The sequence below is a fragment of the Patiria miniata genome, unplaced genomic scaffold, assembly GCF_015706575.1.
Source record: "Patiria miniata isolate m_02_andy unplaced genomic scaffold, ASM1570657v1 HiC_scaffold_29, whole genome shotgun sequence".
Classification (NCBI taxonomy): domain Eukaryota; kingdom Metazoa; phylum Echinodermata; class Asteroidea; order Valvatida; family Asterinidae; genus Patiria; species Patiria miniata.
Window position 1 is genome coordinate 24248553 of NW_024037068.1, and position 19858 is coordinate 24268410.

Sequence of the window (19858 nt, forward strand, 5' to 3'; positions counted from 1 at the left end):
GATTCGGACTAAAATTTCTTTTTGCAAGGGACATAAGTTTTATTGTAAATTTCAGGGTTTGCTTTGAAGATAAGATTGATTTTGGCAGGATAAGATTATTCGGGAAGTTTTATGAAACGCACCACAGCTGTTCGTCATCAACAGAGGAGGACGCCCTCCTGTATGTCCGTTCGTCACAAAAATCTAATCCTCTCAGCAACGATGCACGTACGCGATACGTAAACGTCGCATGACGTCATAATACGCACACGCATCCCGTACACTGATCTCTATATAAAGACTGGATAGCTAATAAAGAGCCGCACAATGAATGAATTTGACGCCATATTGGTGAGACCGGTGAGACCGGCTGGTGATCTACAAAGGACAAAGTGCCGTATTTATAGACAGCATGATTTCTTTTGTAACATCGCGGTTCACTTGACTTATATTTTGACCACCACCACTGACCAAGGTTTACTACAATTTTCTAACGTCGTGGTTACTTTTATAATGCTGCAGATCACTTTTTTGGCGTTTTTGAAATAATAATCACTACGGAAATGTGTCCCTTTTAGAACATCATAATATGTGTACGTGACCAAAATGCGCGTCAATAGTTAATACAACGCGCGCGTATTTACGCGGAAAACGTCCGTACTATACGCAGCCATCTTCGTGAGACCGGGGGCGAATTGGTCAATATGCAAAGTCTTCTGTGTGAATGTTGTATGCATATTCGCTATTCAGTCTTTATATAGAGATCAGTGATCCCGTACCTGCACGGTTTTCTAATGGTCCCTATTATAGCAACTGCGCGCGCGTGTGCGTCGTGCCAATGCTTCCGCGCGCTTCACCGAATAACAAATTGAACTACTAATTTAAATTTTCCTGCGGTGCGGCATAAGACGCACCGTTGGAAAGGCCTTCTTTCGTTGATTACTTCAAAATGACAGCTTGCCAGAAAGAATAATTTCACAGGGAGTTTAGTCCCCTTACTATCTTTCAACCAAGTATGTTTTTCAACAATAATTACGCCAGTTACTTCTCGGATGGCTGCAACTGATGGACTATAACTTTAAGTATCCGGTCCGAGGAAGTAACTGGGTTCAGGAGAATTCCGCCACAATATGTCACGTTCCTGTTTTCTGGTAGAAATTAATTGAGCTTTTTCGCAACTGTCTGAGATATTTCTTTGTGGGATTTCTTTAGGTTTGATATGGCAGACGATCGGGCATATTTTTAAATCACTTTTGATATATTAGATCATATATTAGGTTTTCCCGGCTACTTTAAAACGTTTATCAACGAATTCATCGTCTCTAGTACTTAAATCCGTCCATCAACATCGATTTAGTGCACTTCCAATGTTTAATTATGTCATTTGTCCGACAATTTTAAATTCAGTTCAAGCAAATTCAAGCAAAGAGCAAACGTGTTTGTTCCGATGCACCTGGCGATCACACATTTTTCAAGGGGCACCTTTTCGATCCAAGATTTCAAATGAGGGTCACACGCGAGGCCCATGGACATCCGTTGCCCCTCCCCCCCCACCCCTCGTGGCCCCCGTAAATATGCCACAGCCACCTAAATATTCAATTCATATAAGTGTCCATGCTCAAAAAATCGATATTTTGCCCGTTGCCATGGTTACGGGCCATTATGTGTTTTGGCCATTTTGGGGCAATTTTGAGGCTGCACAAAGTCATTTTTTGCGTTATTTTCAAAGGTCATCAAGCCAAACTGCAAAGTAATGTCACAGAAGTAACTATATCACGACAAAGTATCATCCTTACCCTAACAAGAAAAAAATAGAAACACTTCTGAAAAATCTCCTTTATATTTTTTTAGGCCCTATAATACAGTATGTTTTTACAACTAGCAAAATTGCATGTTTTACCCCATTTTTATCCCTCCAAAATGGAACTTGCCAAGGCACTCAGAATAATTTTCCTTCGGATATGGTTAGTTAAGACATTGGTCTTTTCATATCTGGTAAGAAAATTGTCGGTTATTGTATTGACTTTGTGCAGAAGCACTCCAAAAATGGTAAATTTCACAAAAACCTTAAAAAGTGTATTTTCAGTGTTTTCCTTTGTTTTGAGTAATAACTTGTATAATCGGTATTGTTCATGAATCTAGCAAATTTTCACAAACAGAATCAGACTGTTTATCATTTTTAGACCATTGGATGAACAGTAGGTCGTGTACTCCCCCCCCCCCCCCACACACACACACCTAGTTAGGCCCCGCCCACTCCCCCTGTGGCACTGAATTTTGAACTTGTATGTTGCATAACGAAACAATTATAAGATGGAATTTTGCGTCGGGGTGATTTAAATCAAATTAGGTTTTGCCCTTCAACGACGTTTAAACACTGTATACTCAGTTTGTTACCTCCCCAGTGAAAGTTGGAAAAAAATCACTCGGGTGGGACTCGAACCCACGACCTCCTGCTTTCTGCACTAGAAAGCTTTCTGCACTAGACGTCTGCACTAGAAAGCAGGAGGTCGTGGGTTCGACTCCCACCCGAGTGATTTTTTCCAACTTTCACTGGGGAGGTAACAAACTGAGTATACAGTGTTTAAACGTCGTTGAAGGGCAAAACCTAATTTGATTTAAATCACCCCGACGCAAAATTCCATCTTATAATAGTTTATGCGGTACCCGCTGCTATGTACATCAGATTCGAACCAGCCAACCGATCCCGTTAGCTCGGTGGTAGAGTGGTAAGACGTCTGCACTAGAAAGCAGGAGGTAGTGGGTTCGAGTCCCACCCGAGTGATTTTTTTCCAACTTTCACTGGGGAGGTAACAAACTGAGTATACAGTGTTTAAACGCCGTTGAAGGGCAAAACCTAATTTGATAACGAAACAAATGTAAATAAATAATATACAAGTGAACACCTTAGAAATAACATAGAGTTCCTTTTCACAGCCTCCCCTTCCCCCACCCCAGGGGCATTGCTTGGGGTTGAGGGTGGGGTGTGACCACCCACCAATAACTTGGCATTGTCGGTACAATAATTGTCACATGTGTAAAACTCATGTGATTGCAAGCCGCGCGCAATGAATAATAATGGCCATATTTATTGTCCTCTGATTGAAGTGCACCATTATTCAAATGATGTCCAAACCTCCCCTCCCAGCTAGGTCCCGCCCCTTCCCTTGCCACCAAATTCAAATTTTGATTTCTGCATGTATTTGCCTAAATTAAATTGTAAATACTAGATATCAATTTGCAAGTGAACCTTTTACGATCTACACCAACAGCCGTCTCACGGCTAGCCCCTTCCCCTGCTACCCCCCACTCCCAAAGCTCAAAGAGAACCACGCCCTCCCCAACAAGTCAACAAGTACAATTTTGTTCAGATTACATACATGCATATGGCCTTGGGGAAAGTCTGAATTATGTAAGGTGGCATTCTTACCAAACTGGGCAGCTTGAAATATCCGAAAAGCGAGGAGAAGAAGGGGTGTGTATGTCGCGGGGGTGGGTGGGGGGTGGGAAGGGTGATCTGGACACACGCATGTACGTTGTACACATTTGTTTATATTGCAAGTAGCCTTGGTCAAAGCTCTCGTCGTTATTCGTCCCGTACGCGGTCAATCGTAATGTACAGTATATCCTCACGCGCTATGTACATGCATGTAAAAATACAGCGCGAACAGCGACCTCACGCGGCCACTATTTTTATATGCAAATCAGTTGGGGACATCGTCGTCCCCAACTGATTTGAATAAAAAAATAGTGGCCGCATGAGGTCGCTGTTCGCGCTGTATTTTTACATGCATGTGCATAGCGCTAGCTCGTGAGGATATAATTGCCGACGATTGACCGCGTACGGGACGAATAACGACGAGTGCATTGACCAAGGCTATATTGCAAGTTACTTTAGAATTACTGTTAAAAGGTGTGGTTAACAAAATGACGTTTGTTTTATTATTTTCAAAACGGAAAAGATCTGGCCATTTAGAGAGCAACTAACTTTTATTTGTTTATATTGAAATACATGTACTTTAAAACAACGATCACTCCAGTGAAAGCTCCGAGAGAACACAACATCAATTTGATTGCATGAATTTCACTCTGACTTGACTTGGCTATATACATGTACTTAGGGTCGAAAGTATTTTTTTAGTGGAAGTGTCCTCCACATTTGTATTTGCCTAATCATCATGAAATTTTGTGACTTAGCAGTAGTCACCGTGGCACCAAATACACTTCTGTAATGTGTTCATTATTACCATGACAACCATTGTAAAGACATCGGTGCTCATAAACTAAAGTCAAAAATACTTCCATTTTCAAAACCTATCACGGAAGTGTATTATCTTAAGACTGAAATTCATGGCTATATAATTAACAACAATACATGCTCAGTTTGTAACGTGGCCGCTATTGGTGCAAGAAGCGCATGTAATTTTCACCTTTCAATCTGTAACATATCTTTTGTTTTGATGTACGTTTCTGATAGTTATTTCATGAATCAATTGCAGAACATTAAATAACATCACCACAATTGTGTAAATTTACTTTAGTTTTGCCAAGGGCGGATCCAGAACACAATTTTTTGGGGGGCCCAAAAAAAATTTGGTCCCCCCAAAAAGTGGGTAAAAAAAATTACGGCGTGGGGTTCGGGGCCCGCTTAAGGGTCCCGACAATTTTTTGGATTCTAGATGCTCTGTTGTGCGATCTGAGGCAATTTCTTACCACTTTAACCAATGTTTTTTTGAGGAAAAGATGGTGGTGTACTCATTGCCTGCCTTTAATGCGATGTCTCATGAAAAAAAATAATAAAAAATTGGTTTCGTTTTTTTTTCTTGGGGGGGGGGGCATGGCCCCCTTTGGCCCCCCCCCCCCGGATCCGCCCTTGAGTTTTGCCCATTCGGGTGGAAAACCCACACATTTTTGGAATAAAATCAGTAAGTATAAGTCCCTATGGCAGTGACAATGGATGCATACAATTGCTTGACTGGGATGAATGTTTGCACAAAAATACAGAAATTATGCCCAAAATGTTATCTAGACAAGAGTTTGGAAAAATATATAAAAAACACTTCTAGAGGTAACAGCAATAGAACCAAGAATGTCATATTATAGAGTAATGGACAACAAATATTTCCCTGCCAAATCGGTTGTAGGAAAATCGGTCAAAAATGAAAATCAACATTGGATCACAGTGTGCTGTACCCCTCCCTTCCAGAAAATACCCCCAAATACCCGCCAGAAAGGGTTAAAATCTGTAAGCACTTGTGGTTCGATGGGGAAGTTGCTATTTTTTTAATTGACACATTAACAAAACATTCCCTATACGGATTTATAAGCATCAATACATTTAAATTGCTTGCCATGCAACAATGGATGCACCACAGAAGTGTGGCTATGTTGACTACTGATGACAGTTTGGAAGAGACTCAAAATGTCATGCTGATTACGAAATTACGATTTAGCATAGCAGCACCCACAATTTTACTTTATTCGACTTCATATGTGCTTGATCAGACACGTAGGGCCAAGACAATTCAATCAATCAAAATAGAGGCCATTTTGAGTTTTCACTAGAGTGATAGTTGTTTTAATTTAGAGTACATGTATTGTAATATAAAAATATGAGTTATTTGCTCTTGTAATAGCCATATCACTTCTCTGTATTGAAAATAAAAAAAATAAATGCAATTTTGTTTCAAACATTACAGCATTATGTACATGTACCAAGTACATGTATCGATATTACAACCAACCCTCCCCCCCCCCCGCGCGCTTTTCAGATATTCCTAACCACTCCCAAGTTGACAAAAAAATAGGCAAACCTACATAGTGCATATAAATATGTGGACTTTCGCATAACCTTAACAATAATACATGTTCTGTACAATTCTTTGGGAGGGGGAGGGGTAGTTGCTCATAATGAGCACTGGAGTAGGAAGAAGGATGGCAGGGGGTTGGCTGTGAGACGGGTACGCCTGTTAGTGTAGATTATAAAAGCTTCACTTGCAAATTGATATCTATTTACAATATTAATTTAGGCAAATACATGCAGAAATCAAAATCTGAATTTGGTGGTATGGGAAGGGGCGGGTCCTAGCTGGAAGAGGAGGACTGGACATCATTTGAATAATGGTGCACTTCAATCAGAGGACAATGGATATGGCCATTATTATTCGTTGCGGCTTGCAAACACATGAGCTTTGCCCATGTGACAATGATTTTACCGACAATGCCAAGTTATTGGTGGGTGGTTACACCCCACCCTCAACCCCAAGCAATTCCCCCGGGTGGGGGAAGGGGAGGCTGTGAAAAGGAACTCTATGTTATTTCTAAAGTGTTCACTTGCATATTATTTATTGACATTTGTTTCGTTATGCAACGTACAAGTTCAAAATTCGGTGGCACAGGGGGAGCGGGCGGAGCCTAGCCAGGTGTGTGGAGGGGGGGGGGGGGAGTACACGACCAACTATTCATCCAATGGTCTAAAATTGATACACAGTCTGATTCTGTTTGTGAAAATGTGCTAGATTCATGAACAATGCCAATTATACAAGTTATTACTCAAAACAAGGGAAAACACTGAAAATACACTTTTTAAGGTTTTTGTGAAATTTACCATTTTTGGAGCGCTACTGCACAAAGGCTATACAATAACCCAAAGTGTTCTTACCAGATATGAAAAGACCAATGTCCGAACTAACCATAGCCGAAGGGAAATTATTCTGAGTGCCCTGGCAAGTGCCATTTTGGAGGGATAAAAATGGGGGGGAAATGCAATTTTGCTATTTGTAAAAACATGCTGTATTATAGGGTCTAAAAATTATATAAAGGAGATTTTTCAGAAGCGTTTCTATTTTTTTTTGTTAGGCTTAGGATGATACTTTGTCGTGATATAGTTACTTTTGTGACATTACTTTGCAGTTTGGCTTGATGATCTTTGAAAATAACGCAAAAAATGAATTTGTGCAGCCTCAAAATTGCCCAAAAATTGCCAAAACACATAATGGCCCGTAACCATGGCAACGGGCAAAATAAAAGTTTAAAAAGTCTAGTTTGGTAACTTGCTCCCTAAGTCCTTTCATCCCACAAAGTTTAAAAAAAAATCGATTTTTGAGCATGGACACTTATAGGAAGTATTTACACGAAATTACCCTTAAATATTCAATAAAGTACAAGTAAAAATTGTTACACACATTAGATTAAGCTCACCTTTGGAGTGCTGGAACTGCAAGTCGCAAGGTTGCTCAGTTGAATGTTCTCTTGCCGATAAATTGGATAATCATTTTACATTCAGACAAATTACCGCAATTCCTGACGTACAGACCGTAAATGTGCAGTGGCCTAAGTTCCCAAGAACACAAACTTTCCCTCCAAGAAATGAAGGGCGAAAATACACGGGGATCTCAAAGCTACGCAAGAGCTCGAACAGAAATTCAATCGTCTGATACGCGAACTACTGACTATTGTACCAACCGCACCCTATATGACGTACATGTAGCTAGGACGCTGTAACTAAGTACTTCCTTCAATCATAAAAAAAGCCAAGTTCAACGGTCACGATAGTCTTGGTTCAAAATTTCGAAAGTGCAGCAAAAACGTCTCGAAAAGAGACTTCGGTCACGACTCATTACGCACAGCACAACGTTTAACAAAAGCCTATACTAGTCCAAAAGGGGCTGAGGGCTAAAAAAACACTTTTTTTTGGTGGGGACACACATGCATCATAGTGGGTGTGTGTGACCAACAACGTTTGTTAAATCTTACTTGTTAGACAAAGCAACAACAAAAACCTAACTGAATGCTCAAATATAACACCGATTTCTCTCTCCCTTGGGTATAACTGAAAAACAGAGTCGCTGCCTAAAATATACCCTTTTCGTGGTAGACATTTTTGCAGTCAGTGCACATAATAATTGTGACAGGGAAATAAATGGTTGACTTGGACTTTCATTCCCGAAGCACTGATCTAGCACTTAATGCTAGTCATGTTTGGCTGTTGTTTTCTATTCTAATATGATTGGACTTTATATAACTGTGTAATTTGCCTTTCTATATTTCGTTAAACCCAAGTGATCATAAGTTTAAAAAAAATGAGAATTAGCTCTGCCTATCCAGAAATTCACTAATTGAAAACCTTAAACTCGTGAGTTCCTGCGTGGTGCGCATAATTCAGTAGGCCTATCAAACTAATTGTGACGCCAGTAAAATTGAAATCTTACAAATTTACACAAGACTTACCTGAGGAGATGAAAGGCTTGTTTCAAATTTAATCCAAAGGTCATGAAAATGAGCCAAAAATGTAAGATTAACACACATTTTGTTTTCATTATTTTCTCTATGCCGGACTTATGAATGCTTAATGCAAAATCCAGATGTGGCTCAAGGAGGGAGGAGGAGGGGGACTCAGGTTTGGGGGGGGGGTAGCTCTCAAGGGGATGGTTATAAGGCATCTCCTACTTTTTATTCCTGAATCTATTTTTTAAGGCCTGAGATAGAGGGTTAACCTTACAAGGGGGGGGGGGCTCCCCGTACAGATCCACCACCGATGCAAAACTATTAAGAACAACAATGGCTCGACTGAAATCGTAAACAAAATTCTAAATGGTACTCAGATGTTCAGATATAAGCTACCTTTGCTGCAATAGTGTATTAATACTTCCTTCTGGAATCCAACTCTTTGGTCACGGGCTACCGATTACATGGCGATGCTCAACAAAAGATTGATGCCGATTTTAGAACGCAGAGATCACGAAAAGGTCATCATATCTATTGTACTGGCACGTATCCATGGAGCTAATGCGTGTGTTTGTGTTCGAGTTGTGAAATACAAGCAAAGCAGTATTTGAGCCTATACTGCAGACAAAGTTTGGTTACTCTGATAAATTCCCGTTTTCACGAAGCGCCACATATGTCAAAAATCACAATTTTTTTCGATTTTGATTTTTTGCAATATTTTGCTTTAAAACAATGTACTTAACCATTTTGACATGTTTTTGTAAGCAAAACATCATTAATTTCCAAGTAAGGGCCCTGTCACACTTCTGCGTATCCTAATTCCTTATGAGTTGCGCATTGACATTTTTTTCATACGCAGTCGTACGCACAATACGCACCTCATATGTATCTCGATCGTTTTGTGTGGGTTTTATGTACGCAGATATACGCATGGTACGGCCCAGTACGCAGGATAGTTTTGGGCATGCACAAAACTACGCTGCGTACGCTGTTACGCAGGTCATAAGTTATAAATACGCAGCGCATCGGTCCCGCATCGGTCGAGTGCGTTACGAGTACGCTATGTGTTCGTGATGCACCCCGTCAGCATGTGAGCCGCCTGTATTGGACGTATACATAGCGTACTTGCAGCGCAGATGCAACGCACGCTGAACGGCGAGCGGCGGGAATGCGGCGGGAATACGCCCAGAAGTGCGTCAAGCCTGCGGTCGGCATAAGTCGGGTGCATCCGGAATACGCTCGGCATGCGCACTGCATACTGACCTATTCGCAGCCCGAAAAATAATGTTATACACTGCATACGCAACTCATACGCATCTCATTCGCAATGGATGCGCTGAATTCGTTACTTGTACGCTAGATGTGGGTGCGTCACGGGGTGCGTTACGAACACATAGCGTACTCGTAACGCACTCGACCGATGCGGGACCGATGTGCTGCGTATTTATAACTTATGACCTGCGTAACAGCGTACGCAGCGTAGTTTTGTGCATGCCCAAAACTATCCTGCGAACTGGGCCGTACCATGCGTATATCTGCGTACATAAAACCTACACAAAACGATAGAGATGCTTATGAGGTGCGTATTGTGCGTACGACTGCGTATGAAAAAAATTTCAATGCGCAACTCATAAGGAAGTAGGATACGCAGAAGTGTGACAGGGCCCTAAAGGGAATGTACAACATTTGCTTTTGCTGCAATTTTCAGAAATAAATGAATTTGGAGGATAAGTATGTTATAGCAAATATTGTTACACGGACTTGTTTCACGTTTTGGGCTCGTAGATGCTGGAAAAACAAACAAAACCAATCATATGCTTATAGTCTGGTTCCCTGACCCCACTTAAGATAAAACGGTGCAATTTACAGATTTTGGGGGAATTATAAGATCAGAGAATCAGTCTAGCAGGCTTGTAGTCTTCACAGGTGTGTAATCCATTGCAAAGAAAATGCAGACGAACTAAATATGAAAAATTAGGAGCACTTTTGGAAGAAAAAAATCCAGCTTTCTCCAACGCTGGTCGGCAAACCAGAGTTGGAAAAATACAGTTTTTCTTGAAAATGTCAGGGCACCAGGAGCCACAACTTTATGAATGCTTTAAATTGTCATTCCCTAACAATCCCGTAAGATATTTCGTGATAATTTGATCATTTCGTTTTTTGATGTTTGCAAATGTTGTATCTTCATTTTAAGGATGCGCACAGAGCGTTCCCGCATAACTTAAGTGTGTAATGCCGTATATGGAGTATATAATGGTAGTCCGTGACAAACAAACAGAACCCAAACAAAATTATACGACTTGAAATCAAGTCTAGTGTTTCCATATATCCATATATATCTGCAAAATGGAAGCAAAAAAACACAAGAGATTGTCAACGAATTACACAGCAATCCACACTGAAATTGTTGCTTTATTCCAGCAATTATTTTGTGGTCAGTAATGGACAAGTTTAACAAGGTACCGATTAATCTGTTGTTAAGATTTTAATTAAGAAAGAGAGATTGTTATCTTTATGCTTAAATTAAGACATTTAATCGTACGCCATTTATGAACATTCTCTCTGATTTTTAGCCAGCTAGATACAAACAAATGTATACATGTACTCATGTATTAGTTTAGTGGGCTACATGTAATATACTCGACAGAATTATGTTGTTTCTGTGAGTGAGACGTTATAAAACAAATGTGACCTGCTAAGGCTAAATGAGGAATGTCCCCAAAAACTTTGTTTTGAGTTATCGGCGTCTGAATTTGCCTATTTGTGGAAAATCATGTCAAAATCGATTTTGGAATTTTCCAAATTTTTGAGTACCCAGGGTATCTAAGATTCACATTGTGCAACAATCAACTTTATTTCATAAGTGTTTTTCTCGAAGTGAGGTCGCAGGAGTTTGGCAACGCACTACCGACTTCCCGTATCATATCACTGGTATCATTACGAAGCTAAAGAGTTGTCCCTTTACATGGTAAATAAAACTCAAAAAGTCAAGGATGGCGGTTATTCCTCATTTTGACATAGCAGGTCACAAATATTGACTGCTTTAAATCGGTGATCTTTGGAGGGTTTCATTTACCTCGAGAGGCTATAAAAGACTACCCTTTTTGAAGCAGTCAATATTTGTATAATTATGGACTGCCTTTTAACTTTAATGAATCATAATCACTTACTTAACCGCTGACACAAGCCGTTTATAACTAGTGTTAAGTTAGCAGCATGTTGGATTACACCAAGTTGATAAGAAAGATTGAAGCGACGCTTTCGATGTCATCGCGACACCTTCATTCAGCGTAGTGAATTAAACCATTTCTTAGTATTAAGATGTCTTGAGCCATAGGGCCCAATTTCATAGCACTGCTAGGCACACGAGTTTCTGTGAACAGAGACTCTGCCTATTTCATGGAAACTGTAAGCAGAAAGCACAGCAAAAGGCACGCTAACCCCTGAGGAAACTTTGCTTAAATCAGTGACGTAACGATAACAAAATCTCCATACGCGCGCAACTGTTAGCACGCCATGAAAAAGGTTAGCACAATTTTCTGATAAAGTAAGCAAAACTTTTCTGCTTACTGTTAAGCAGCATCTTGAAATTGGGCTCAGGTAGGCTAGCAAAGTGTGCATGAAGTAGTAGGATGTGTGTACATGTCCGTACAACCGCGTAGCAAACAAAAGGATACAGAAACAATAATTAAGAAATTCTTAAAATAAACATGCTTTATACAAGCAAATTGCTGCTTTAAAAGTTAATGAACCCAGTGCGTTTTAAAGACAGTGTGCTGTACATTAAAACAAAATTTAAACATACGTTATATGGACACCAGTAGTTTCGTTTTTCTTCATAACTGCCTCCAAAACTACAGTATGGATCGTCCTAAAACTCGAACAATATTATAAAATTGAAATGTCTTAAGGCAACCACACATACGCCGCTTTGTGCAGTTACGTTTTTGGGTTGTTCGATATCTGAAGTTTGTACTTATAATTTTCTTTATACAACACTGCTGTGTACATTAATTTTTTAACAAATGTTGTATCTTAGGCCTTAGTGTAACACTTTCGCAGTAGTGGTTCTATATAGAAAACGCTGGTGTTAAATTAAACATCGCTTTCTACAGTGAATGAAGTTCGAAAGATATTTAAGCATAAAATTTTGCGGCAATGTTTATCGCAAGCCGTTTCTTTCTTGAAAATTGATGACAGAAATAGAAAAAATACATTTAATTCAATTCATCAAATAAGCTCATGTTCCTTGTTTTCAAATGCAAAGTGAAACTTAACCATAAAATAATTGGAATTTGTACAGCAGTTTAAACATCAGCAACAATGTGAGATAAACAATTACTGCATTCTTTCGATACACTGATTTTTTAACTGGCAACATTATGTAATTGCCCATTAACATGAATTCATGTTTTAGCGAATACCGCTTGACAACTTCAGCATTTCACAGTACTGATTGAAGTGAGTACGTCACGCCCACACAGTAACATCGTCCCAGATATAGTTGGGATCGTCCCGATTATAAAGTTGGGATCGTCCCAACCGTAGTTGGGATCGTCCCAACTATAGTTAGGGTCGTCTGCCAGTAACCGTTGACGACAATGCGTGATTTTTGATGTTGGGGTGTTTGAATGTTTGTTTCGTTTTGTCTTGTTTGTTCACACTCGTGTGTTTCAGATTACCGCGCTATAGCCTATTATGCAGCGCACCATAATCAGTGTAGTTTGTGTATAAAATTGTTGCTGCATATGCAAGTGATTATTGAAGAACAAACATAACGAATACTGGCACACGGAGTCGTCGACGGTATGATACTTGGAGCTGGGAAGGGTTATGCCAGTCAGCGTTATGCTGGATGACATCACAGCTTGTGATATATCTTAACTGAGTAGGCCTATTGGTCAGCCACTGTCAGCTGCTGCCCGTTTGCCGTGAATTCGATTCCACGGGGAGCGAGGGGATCATGCGCCACACAGCAGACACACTGACCTGTGCAGTCATATACTGGTGAATGTGACCAGTGTTGAGTTTGTCTGTGTCCATTGCAATGTAGATACCCGAGCTGTTGCTTCTGTTTAAGAAGTGCATTGCGACGATATAGGGGAAAATGTACATGGAGGGGGTTGCGGCCCCGGCGCCTCCGTGCTCTTCGCGCCGCTCTTAAGTGTATGGTTTGATAAAACGTGCTAAGAAGAATTATTTGCACCACAAATCTAATAGTGAAAGGAATAATATCAAAGGCACATGGAGACTTATTAATTCTTTATTGAATAAATCTAAGTCCAACACTAATCCATCTTATTTTGTGCATAATGGTGAAAATATTGATGATGCATATAGTATTATAAGATTTGAGGCTTTGCATGGTGGGGTATCGGTATCGTTTCGGTTTTGCGGTAACACCATGTGGTAATAACTACTGCTTAGAAGATATTAGTTCTGAGAAGAACTTGTCCTGCTTATTATCAACTTGCTAAGTAGTTTTTGTTCTGTTTAGAACAGTCCTGCTGTAAGTTCTAAAAGAACTTGTCTTTGGTCTCAACGTTTCGACTAGCCTGCTCTAGTCATCGTCAGGAGACTGAAGATAGTTGGAGATGCTACTCCTTAAGTAGGATTTGTTAGGATTAGGAGTGCTTGCTGGGCATGCCCTGCTCGCTCGGGTGTGTCAGTTGGTTGTGAGCCATGGGCATTGTGTTGAGGGATGCCCGCTGAGCGTCCTGCTCGCTCGACTGTGTCGGTTGGCTGTGAGCCTTGGGCATTGTGTTGAGGGATGCCCGCTGAGCGTCCTGCTCGCTCGACTGTGTCAGTTGGCTGTGAGCCTTGGGCATTGTGTTGAGGGATGCCCGCTGAGCGTCCTGCTCGCTCAGGTGTGTCAGTTGGCTGTGAGCCACGGGTGTTGCAACTTGGAATAACTGAATGCCATATGTGGCTTATGAAGTAGCCGATATCTTGTGGGACAGTGTCATGTTTGTGGATCTCAATAGCTTCTCTGATACGACGGGTGTACCAGTGTTTCTCTGGGGCTATGATTTCCGCTTGTTCCCAATCAACAACATGATCCAGATCAGCAGAGTGTTTGACAATTGCCGATTTGTCAAGTTCCCCTCTGCGGCCGTGAGCTATGTGTTCGTTAAGCCTGGTAGTGAGGTCTCTGCCAGTCTCGCCAATGTACACTTTGCCACATGAGCAAGGAATTCGGTAAACTCCTGCTTGACTTCTCGGGTTGTGCTTGTCTTTGTGGGTGTACAATTTAGTTTCGAGTTTATTGCGAGTTCGGTAGTAGACCTTAATATTGGCTTCACGGAGGATTCGCTGGATCTTGTGTGATGCATGGCCAATATACGGAAGGACTGCAACCGGCATATCGGGTGTGTTCAGGGTCTGAGACATGCTCGAATCCGGTGCGAGGCTGTGATTCTTAGGTCTGTACCCATTGTCTCTTAGCACTTTATTGAGGTGCTTCAGTTCGGATTGTAGGTGTTCATCATCACTGATGATATGTGCCCTTCGAAGTAGGGTGCGGTTCACCGAGGTTTTCCCTGATGGTGGGTGGAATGAACGAGCATTGAGGTATCGGTCTGTATGTGTAGGTTTCCTGTACACAGAGTGTCCAAGTGAACCATCGACCCGTTTGGAAATGAGTACATCAAGGAAAGGCAATGAATCGGATGTCTCAGTTTCCATGGTGAATTGTATACTCGGGTGTTGTTGGTTGAGATGGCGGAGGAAACCATCAAGCTTGTCCGGGCCATGTGGCCATATGATGAATGTATCATCTACGTATCGAAGCCATAACTTAGGTTGGAATTGAGCTGTTGCCAAAGCTTTTTGCTCGAAATCTTCCATGAAGATGTTAGCCAGGACTGGGGAAATTGGAGACCCCATAGGAGTGCCTGAAGCCTGTTGGTAGTAATTGTCTCTCCATTGGAAGTACGTAGACTTTACGCAAGTCAGGAGAAGATCATAGATTTGATCTGGCGTTAAGGTGGTTCTTTCCGTGAGTGTGCCATCTTGTTCGAGTATCGACTTGGTTACGAGGCATGCTTCTTCAGTCGGTACATTAGTGAATACAGATTTGACATCAAAACTCACTAGCATGTCTGCGGATTGTAATTTAATTCCCTTTATGGTGTTGATGAACCCTGCTGAATTGGGTACATGGTGAGGCGTTTTTCCCACGAGTGGGTGTAGGAGCTTTGTTAAGTGTTGTGCGAGGTTGTAGGTTGGGGAACCTCTTGACGACACAATAGGTCGGAGCGGTTTGTCCGGTTTGTGAATCTTCGGTTAGCCAAAGAATCTTGGGCATTTCGAGCTGGATGGACGAAGATGCCTGTATAATGGAGTCGGTAAGGCTGAGCTACGATTTAAGGAGAGTAGTTTGGCAGCAACTTTCCTTTCGACTGCTGGAATGGGATTTTTCTTGAGGCAGGTATAGGTATCTGTGTTGAGGATATCCTGAACCTTATGGTCATACTCCGTGCGGTCCATTATGACAATTGCATTACCCTTGTCTGCCTTTAGGATGTGTATCGAAGAATCATTGCGGAGGCTGTTGATAGCCTGGTGTTCAAGTCTTGTTATATTGGATTTGGGTGGCTTTGAGTGCTTCAAGACTTGGTGTATTTGGATACGGATGTTGTCTGCCTTTTCTTTATCCATCTTGTGGATAGAAGGTTCAATCGATTGTATGAACTCTTCCACCGGGATCTTGCTAGGGGTAGTGGCAAAATTCATACCCAAGGCTAGGACATTCGATTCCGTTTTAGATAGCTGGCGTTGGCTGAGGTTTACGACTGAGTTCGCTTTTTTCATGTCATCATTGTTCCCTTTGTTTGTGGACGTGTTACGTGAGGCTCTGTCCATTCTCTTCTTGCCAAAAGAAATGAGGCGTTGGAATTTTCGGATCTGTTTTCTTTGGGTGGCATGAAAAGTGGGGGATACAGATTTATCCGTGAGAGCGGATATCTTGTCATAATCTGGGGGCTGCATAGTCGTGCGGAGACTATCCTTGCTACTCTTTATTTCTTGATCGGTTCGGTATAGGCAGCATCGGGTGGAGGCAATTTGTGATCGAAGTAGGGCTTTATTGGCAGTATGTATGATTCGAGCAGAATTGTTTCCTTTGATAGGGTCTCGTAGGCGGAGACTCTTTGGGACTACGTTCGCATCTCTACATCTCTTCAGAAATGTCAGGTTATTGATCATTTTGCAACGTCTTGTACAAGAGCGTTGGTATAACTTGAAAAGGGTTCTCGTGCGCTCCCCGTAGAGCATACTGATATAAGATTTGAGGCTTAAACAGAACAAAAACTACTTAGCAAGTTGATAATAAGCAGGACAAGTTCTTCTCAGAACTAATATCTTCTAAGCAGTAGTTATTACCACATGGTGTTACCGCAAAACCGAAACGATGCATATAGTATTGCTAACCATCGTTCTTATCATTCCTTTCTTGAAGACAGGTGTTCTCATTCTATATTTTTGAATCCTGTTACGCAAGCAGAAATTGTGAATGTGATTAACAAATTTCCTAATGGTAAAGCCCCAGGCTGGGATGGTTTGAGTTCCTTTGTTGTTAAAAAGGCCAGGAATGCTTTAGCTATACCACTTGCTCTGCTCTTTAATCAGTCCATCTCTAAGGGAGTCTTTCCTGACGAATTGAAAATTGGTAAAGTGGTTCCCATACACAAAGGCGGTAGTAGACACGAGTTCACTAATTATAGACCTATTTCTATTTTACCTGTTTTTTCCAAATTATTTGAAAAACTTGTGTTCAGTCGCATGATTGCATTTATTAATAAGTATGGCCTTTTGTCTCAATCTCAATACGGCTTTAGAGCAAACCGCTCTACAGAGTTGGCTAAACTTGATGTGTTAAGTAAAATCATCGATGCCTTTGAGAACAAGCAGTTTTCTGTCGGTATTTTCCTGGACCTGTCCAAGGCCTTCGACACTGTTAACCATGACATCCTTTTAAATAAATTGGAGCATTTTGGTGTCCGAGGGTTGGCCTTGGACTGGTTCAGAAGTTATGTATCAAATAGAAGGCAGTTTGTTTCTTATAATTTACATCACTCTTTAGAACAGTCCATCACTTGTGGAGTCCCTCAAGGAAGTGTGTTAGGTCCATTACTATTTATTATTTATATCAATGATATTTGTAGATCTTCTGATGTCATGTCTTTCTGTTTATTTGCAGATGATACTAATTTAATTTACAATCACCATAATGTGGATACAGCCATCCAAACTGTTAATGTTGAACTTGTTAAAATAAGTAGATGGCTCATTTCGAACAAATTATCAATTAATTTGCTTAAGACTAATTACATTATTTTTTGTCCACGCCAACATAAATACCACGCCACAGTTTCTCTTAGTTTTGATGGTACTGTAATCAATCAAGTCAAGACTACTAAATTTCTTGGACTTTGTATAGACGAAAATCTCACTTGGAATCGCCACATTGATGTTTTATGTAGTAAAATTTCTAAAAATGTTGGGGTTATGAATCGTCTGAAGAATTTTGTACCTACAAATATTCTTTTAACATTATATAATTCCTTTATTCTTTCATACTTGAATTATGGCCTACTTTCTTTTGGAGGATCTTCAACTGTACATGGCTCCAACAAACTTTTTAAGTTGCAGAAGAAAGCTGTTCGTACGGTAAATAATGCAGGTTACCTTGATCATACCACTCCTTTATTTGCCAAACTTAATATTCTGAAACTGAATGATCTCTACCACCACCGACTGGGTATACTTATGTTTAAATATACTCACAACATGCTCCCTCCAATTTTTAATCATCTATTCTCATTTACTTCTTCTGAAGTGTTTCATTCATATGAAACACGTAGTTCATCGAAAGGTGATCTGTTTGTGAGAAAAAAATAGAACTTCCTTTTTTAGAAACAGTCCATTTCAACGTGGTGTCATATACTGGAACGAACTCAACATTGGTTTAAAAGAGTGTACTACTGTAGTTTCATTTGCTAAAAAATTGAAAAAATCGATCATCAATACTTATACTTTTACTTAAAAAACATTTTCTTCTCTGCTTTGCTTAGTCATTATTTTATATATTGTACCGGGTCTCACTCTTAAACCTATTGTCCTGTCTTAGTCCGTGTGTGGTTAGTTGTTTAAGTTTTGTCCTGTCCCAGGGAAAGGTACAACAACAGTGCTTCACCTTTTTCCTTTATGTTGACATCATTTAATATTTACACTTAATTACATACTGTCTGTGAAGAATGTTTTGTTTATACATATATATACTGTTTTCTGTCTGAATTGTTACCGAGGATGTCAATGTGAAAATAAATGTCGAATTGATAACAATTAGTCTTACCTAAAATCACTCTTAAGTCATATTTTCATGTACCACAAGTGCCAAGGCATCAATACAAACTGGTTTCATTTTCTCCTCTACCGTTGCGTTGCAGCGGTACAGTATGAGCGAAAAGGAAAAGGAGGGGTGTCGACCACGCCCCTCCGCGCTTTTCGCGTCGCTCTTAAGCTAACTAGTCCGATCTAAAATCACTCTTAAGTTATTTCCATAATCTACAAGTTCCAAGTTTTCAAATGATACTGGTTTTGATCTTGTTCTCAAAATGTGATAAAATGTAAAATTTGACCCAGTTGGCATGGCGCAAATGAGCCTTGGTCTGATCTAGCGAAACTTAAGACTTGCCATTCTTTGATCAGGGTCGATGATACTATGATTTAAGACAATAAGGGGATTTGTTCCCAAAATTGTGATTAAAACCCTATCCAACTCTCAGTGCATTCTGATCACGTGCTCTCCGCATTTGAATATCAGATTTAATTCGTAATTAACGAGCGAATAATTCGTAATAACGAATTAATAATCCGTAATAACGAATTATGTAATCCGTAATAACGAATAAATAATGCATAATAACGAATTAGTAATCCGTAATAACGAAGAATTACTAACATAATACTTGCAGTTTCTGTGGCTCTTACGGGCTTTCGTTGTTCATAAGATCATTATTGACTGCTTCTCGTGAAGAGATTTGCGGGAGGTTTTCAGGGTTCATGATGATCCTTGTGATCATCCATATAATCATTGTAATCCTTGTAATCCTTTAAATTTGAAATAAAAGAGCCCAACCTGCTTTGAAGACAAAAGCTTGGCGAAATGGTGAATCAGGTTGGCGTATAGTGGTACGTACCTTCCTCGCCTTCCACCGCTGTGACCCGTGTTCAAATCCCGCCTGGGTCAATATGTGGATATGCGGAGATCCCGGGGGATGGGGATATATCCCCCCCCCCTCTTTTTGGGCAGGGGGGATGGTGTATACAATCATCCTCCCCTGAATTTCCAACACCCTTTAATAAATAGCGCCCTCAATATGCGATTAGCCCCCCCCCCCCCCGTTTTTCATTTTTTTTGCAGACGCACATTTTTCAGGGTCACTTTTTGGGGGATTTCAATTAAAATTGTGATCACCCCCCCCCCCCCCCCCCACCCCACACTTTGTGACACAAGTCTCCGCTAATTTTTCAATCCATGCCTGAATTCTGTGGAATGACGATATCCTGAGATAAATTATCACGGGATGAAGACTTCTTCTTGAAAGTAAGATGACGATCGACGTCCTGACAAAAACAAATTATCAAGGGA

At 40.6% G+C, this 19858-nt stretch overlaps 1 protein-coding gene across 1 annotated transcript; it reads right to left on the bottom strand.

Moving 5' to 3' along the window:
- Positions 1-15489: 15489 nt before the first annotated feature.
- LOC119735294 lies at positions 15490-16194 on the bottom strand. The gene has a single exon (XM_038208992.1). The coding sequence runs from the start codon at positions 16192-16194 to the stop codon at positions 15490-15492; it is 705 nt and encodes a 234-aa protein (XP_038064920.1).
- Between the last annotated feature and the right edge of the window lie 3664 nt (positions 16195-19858).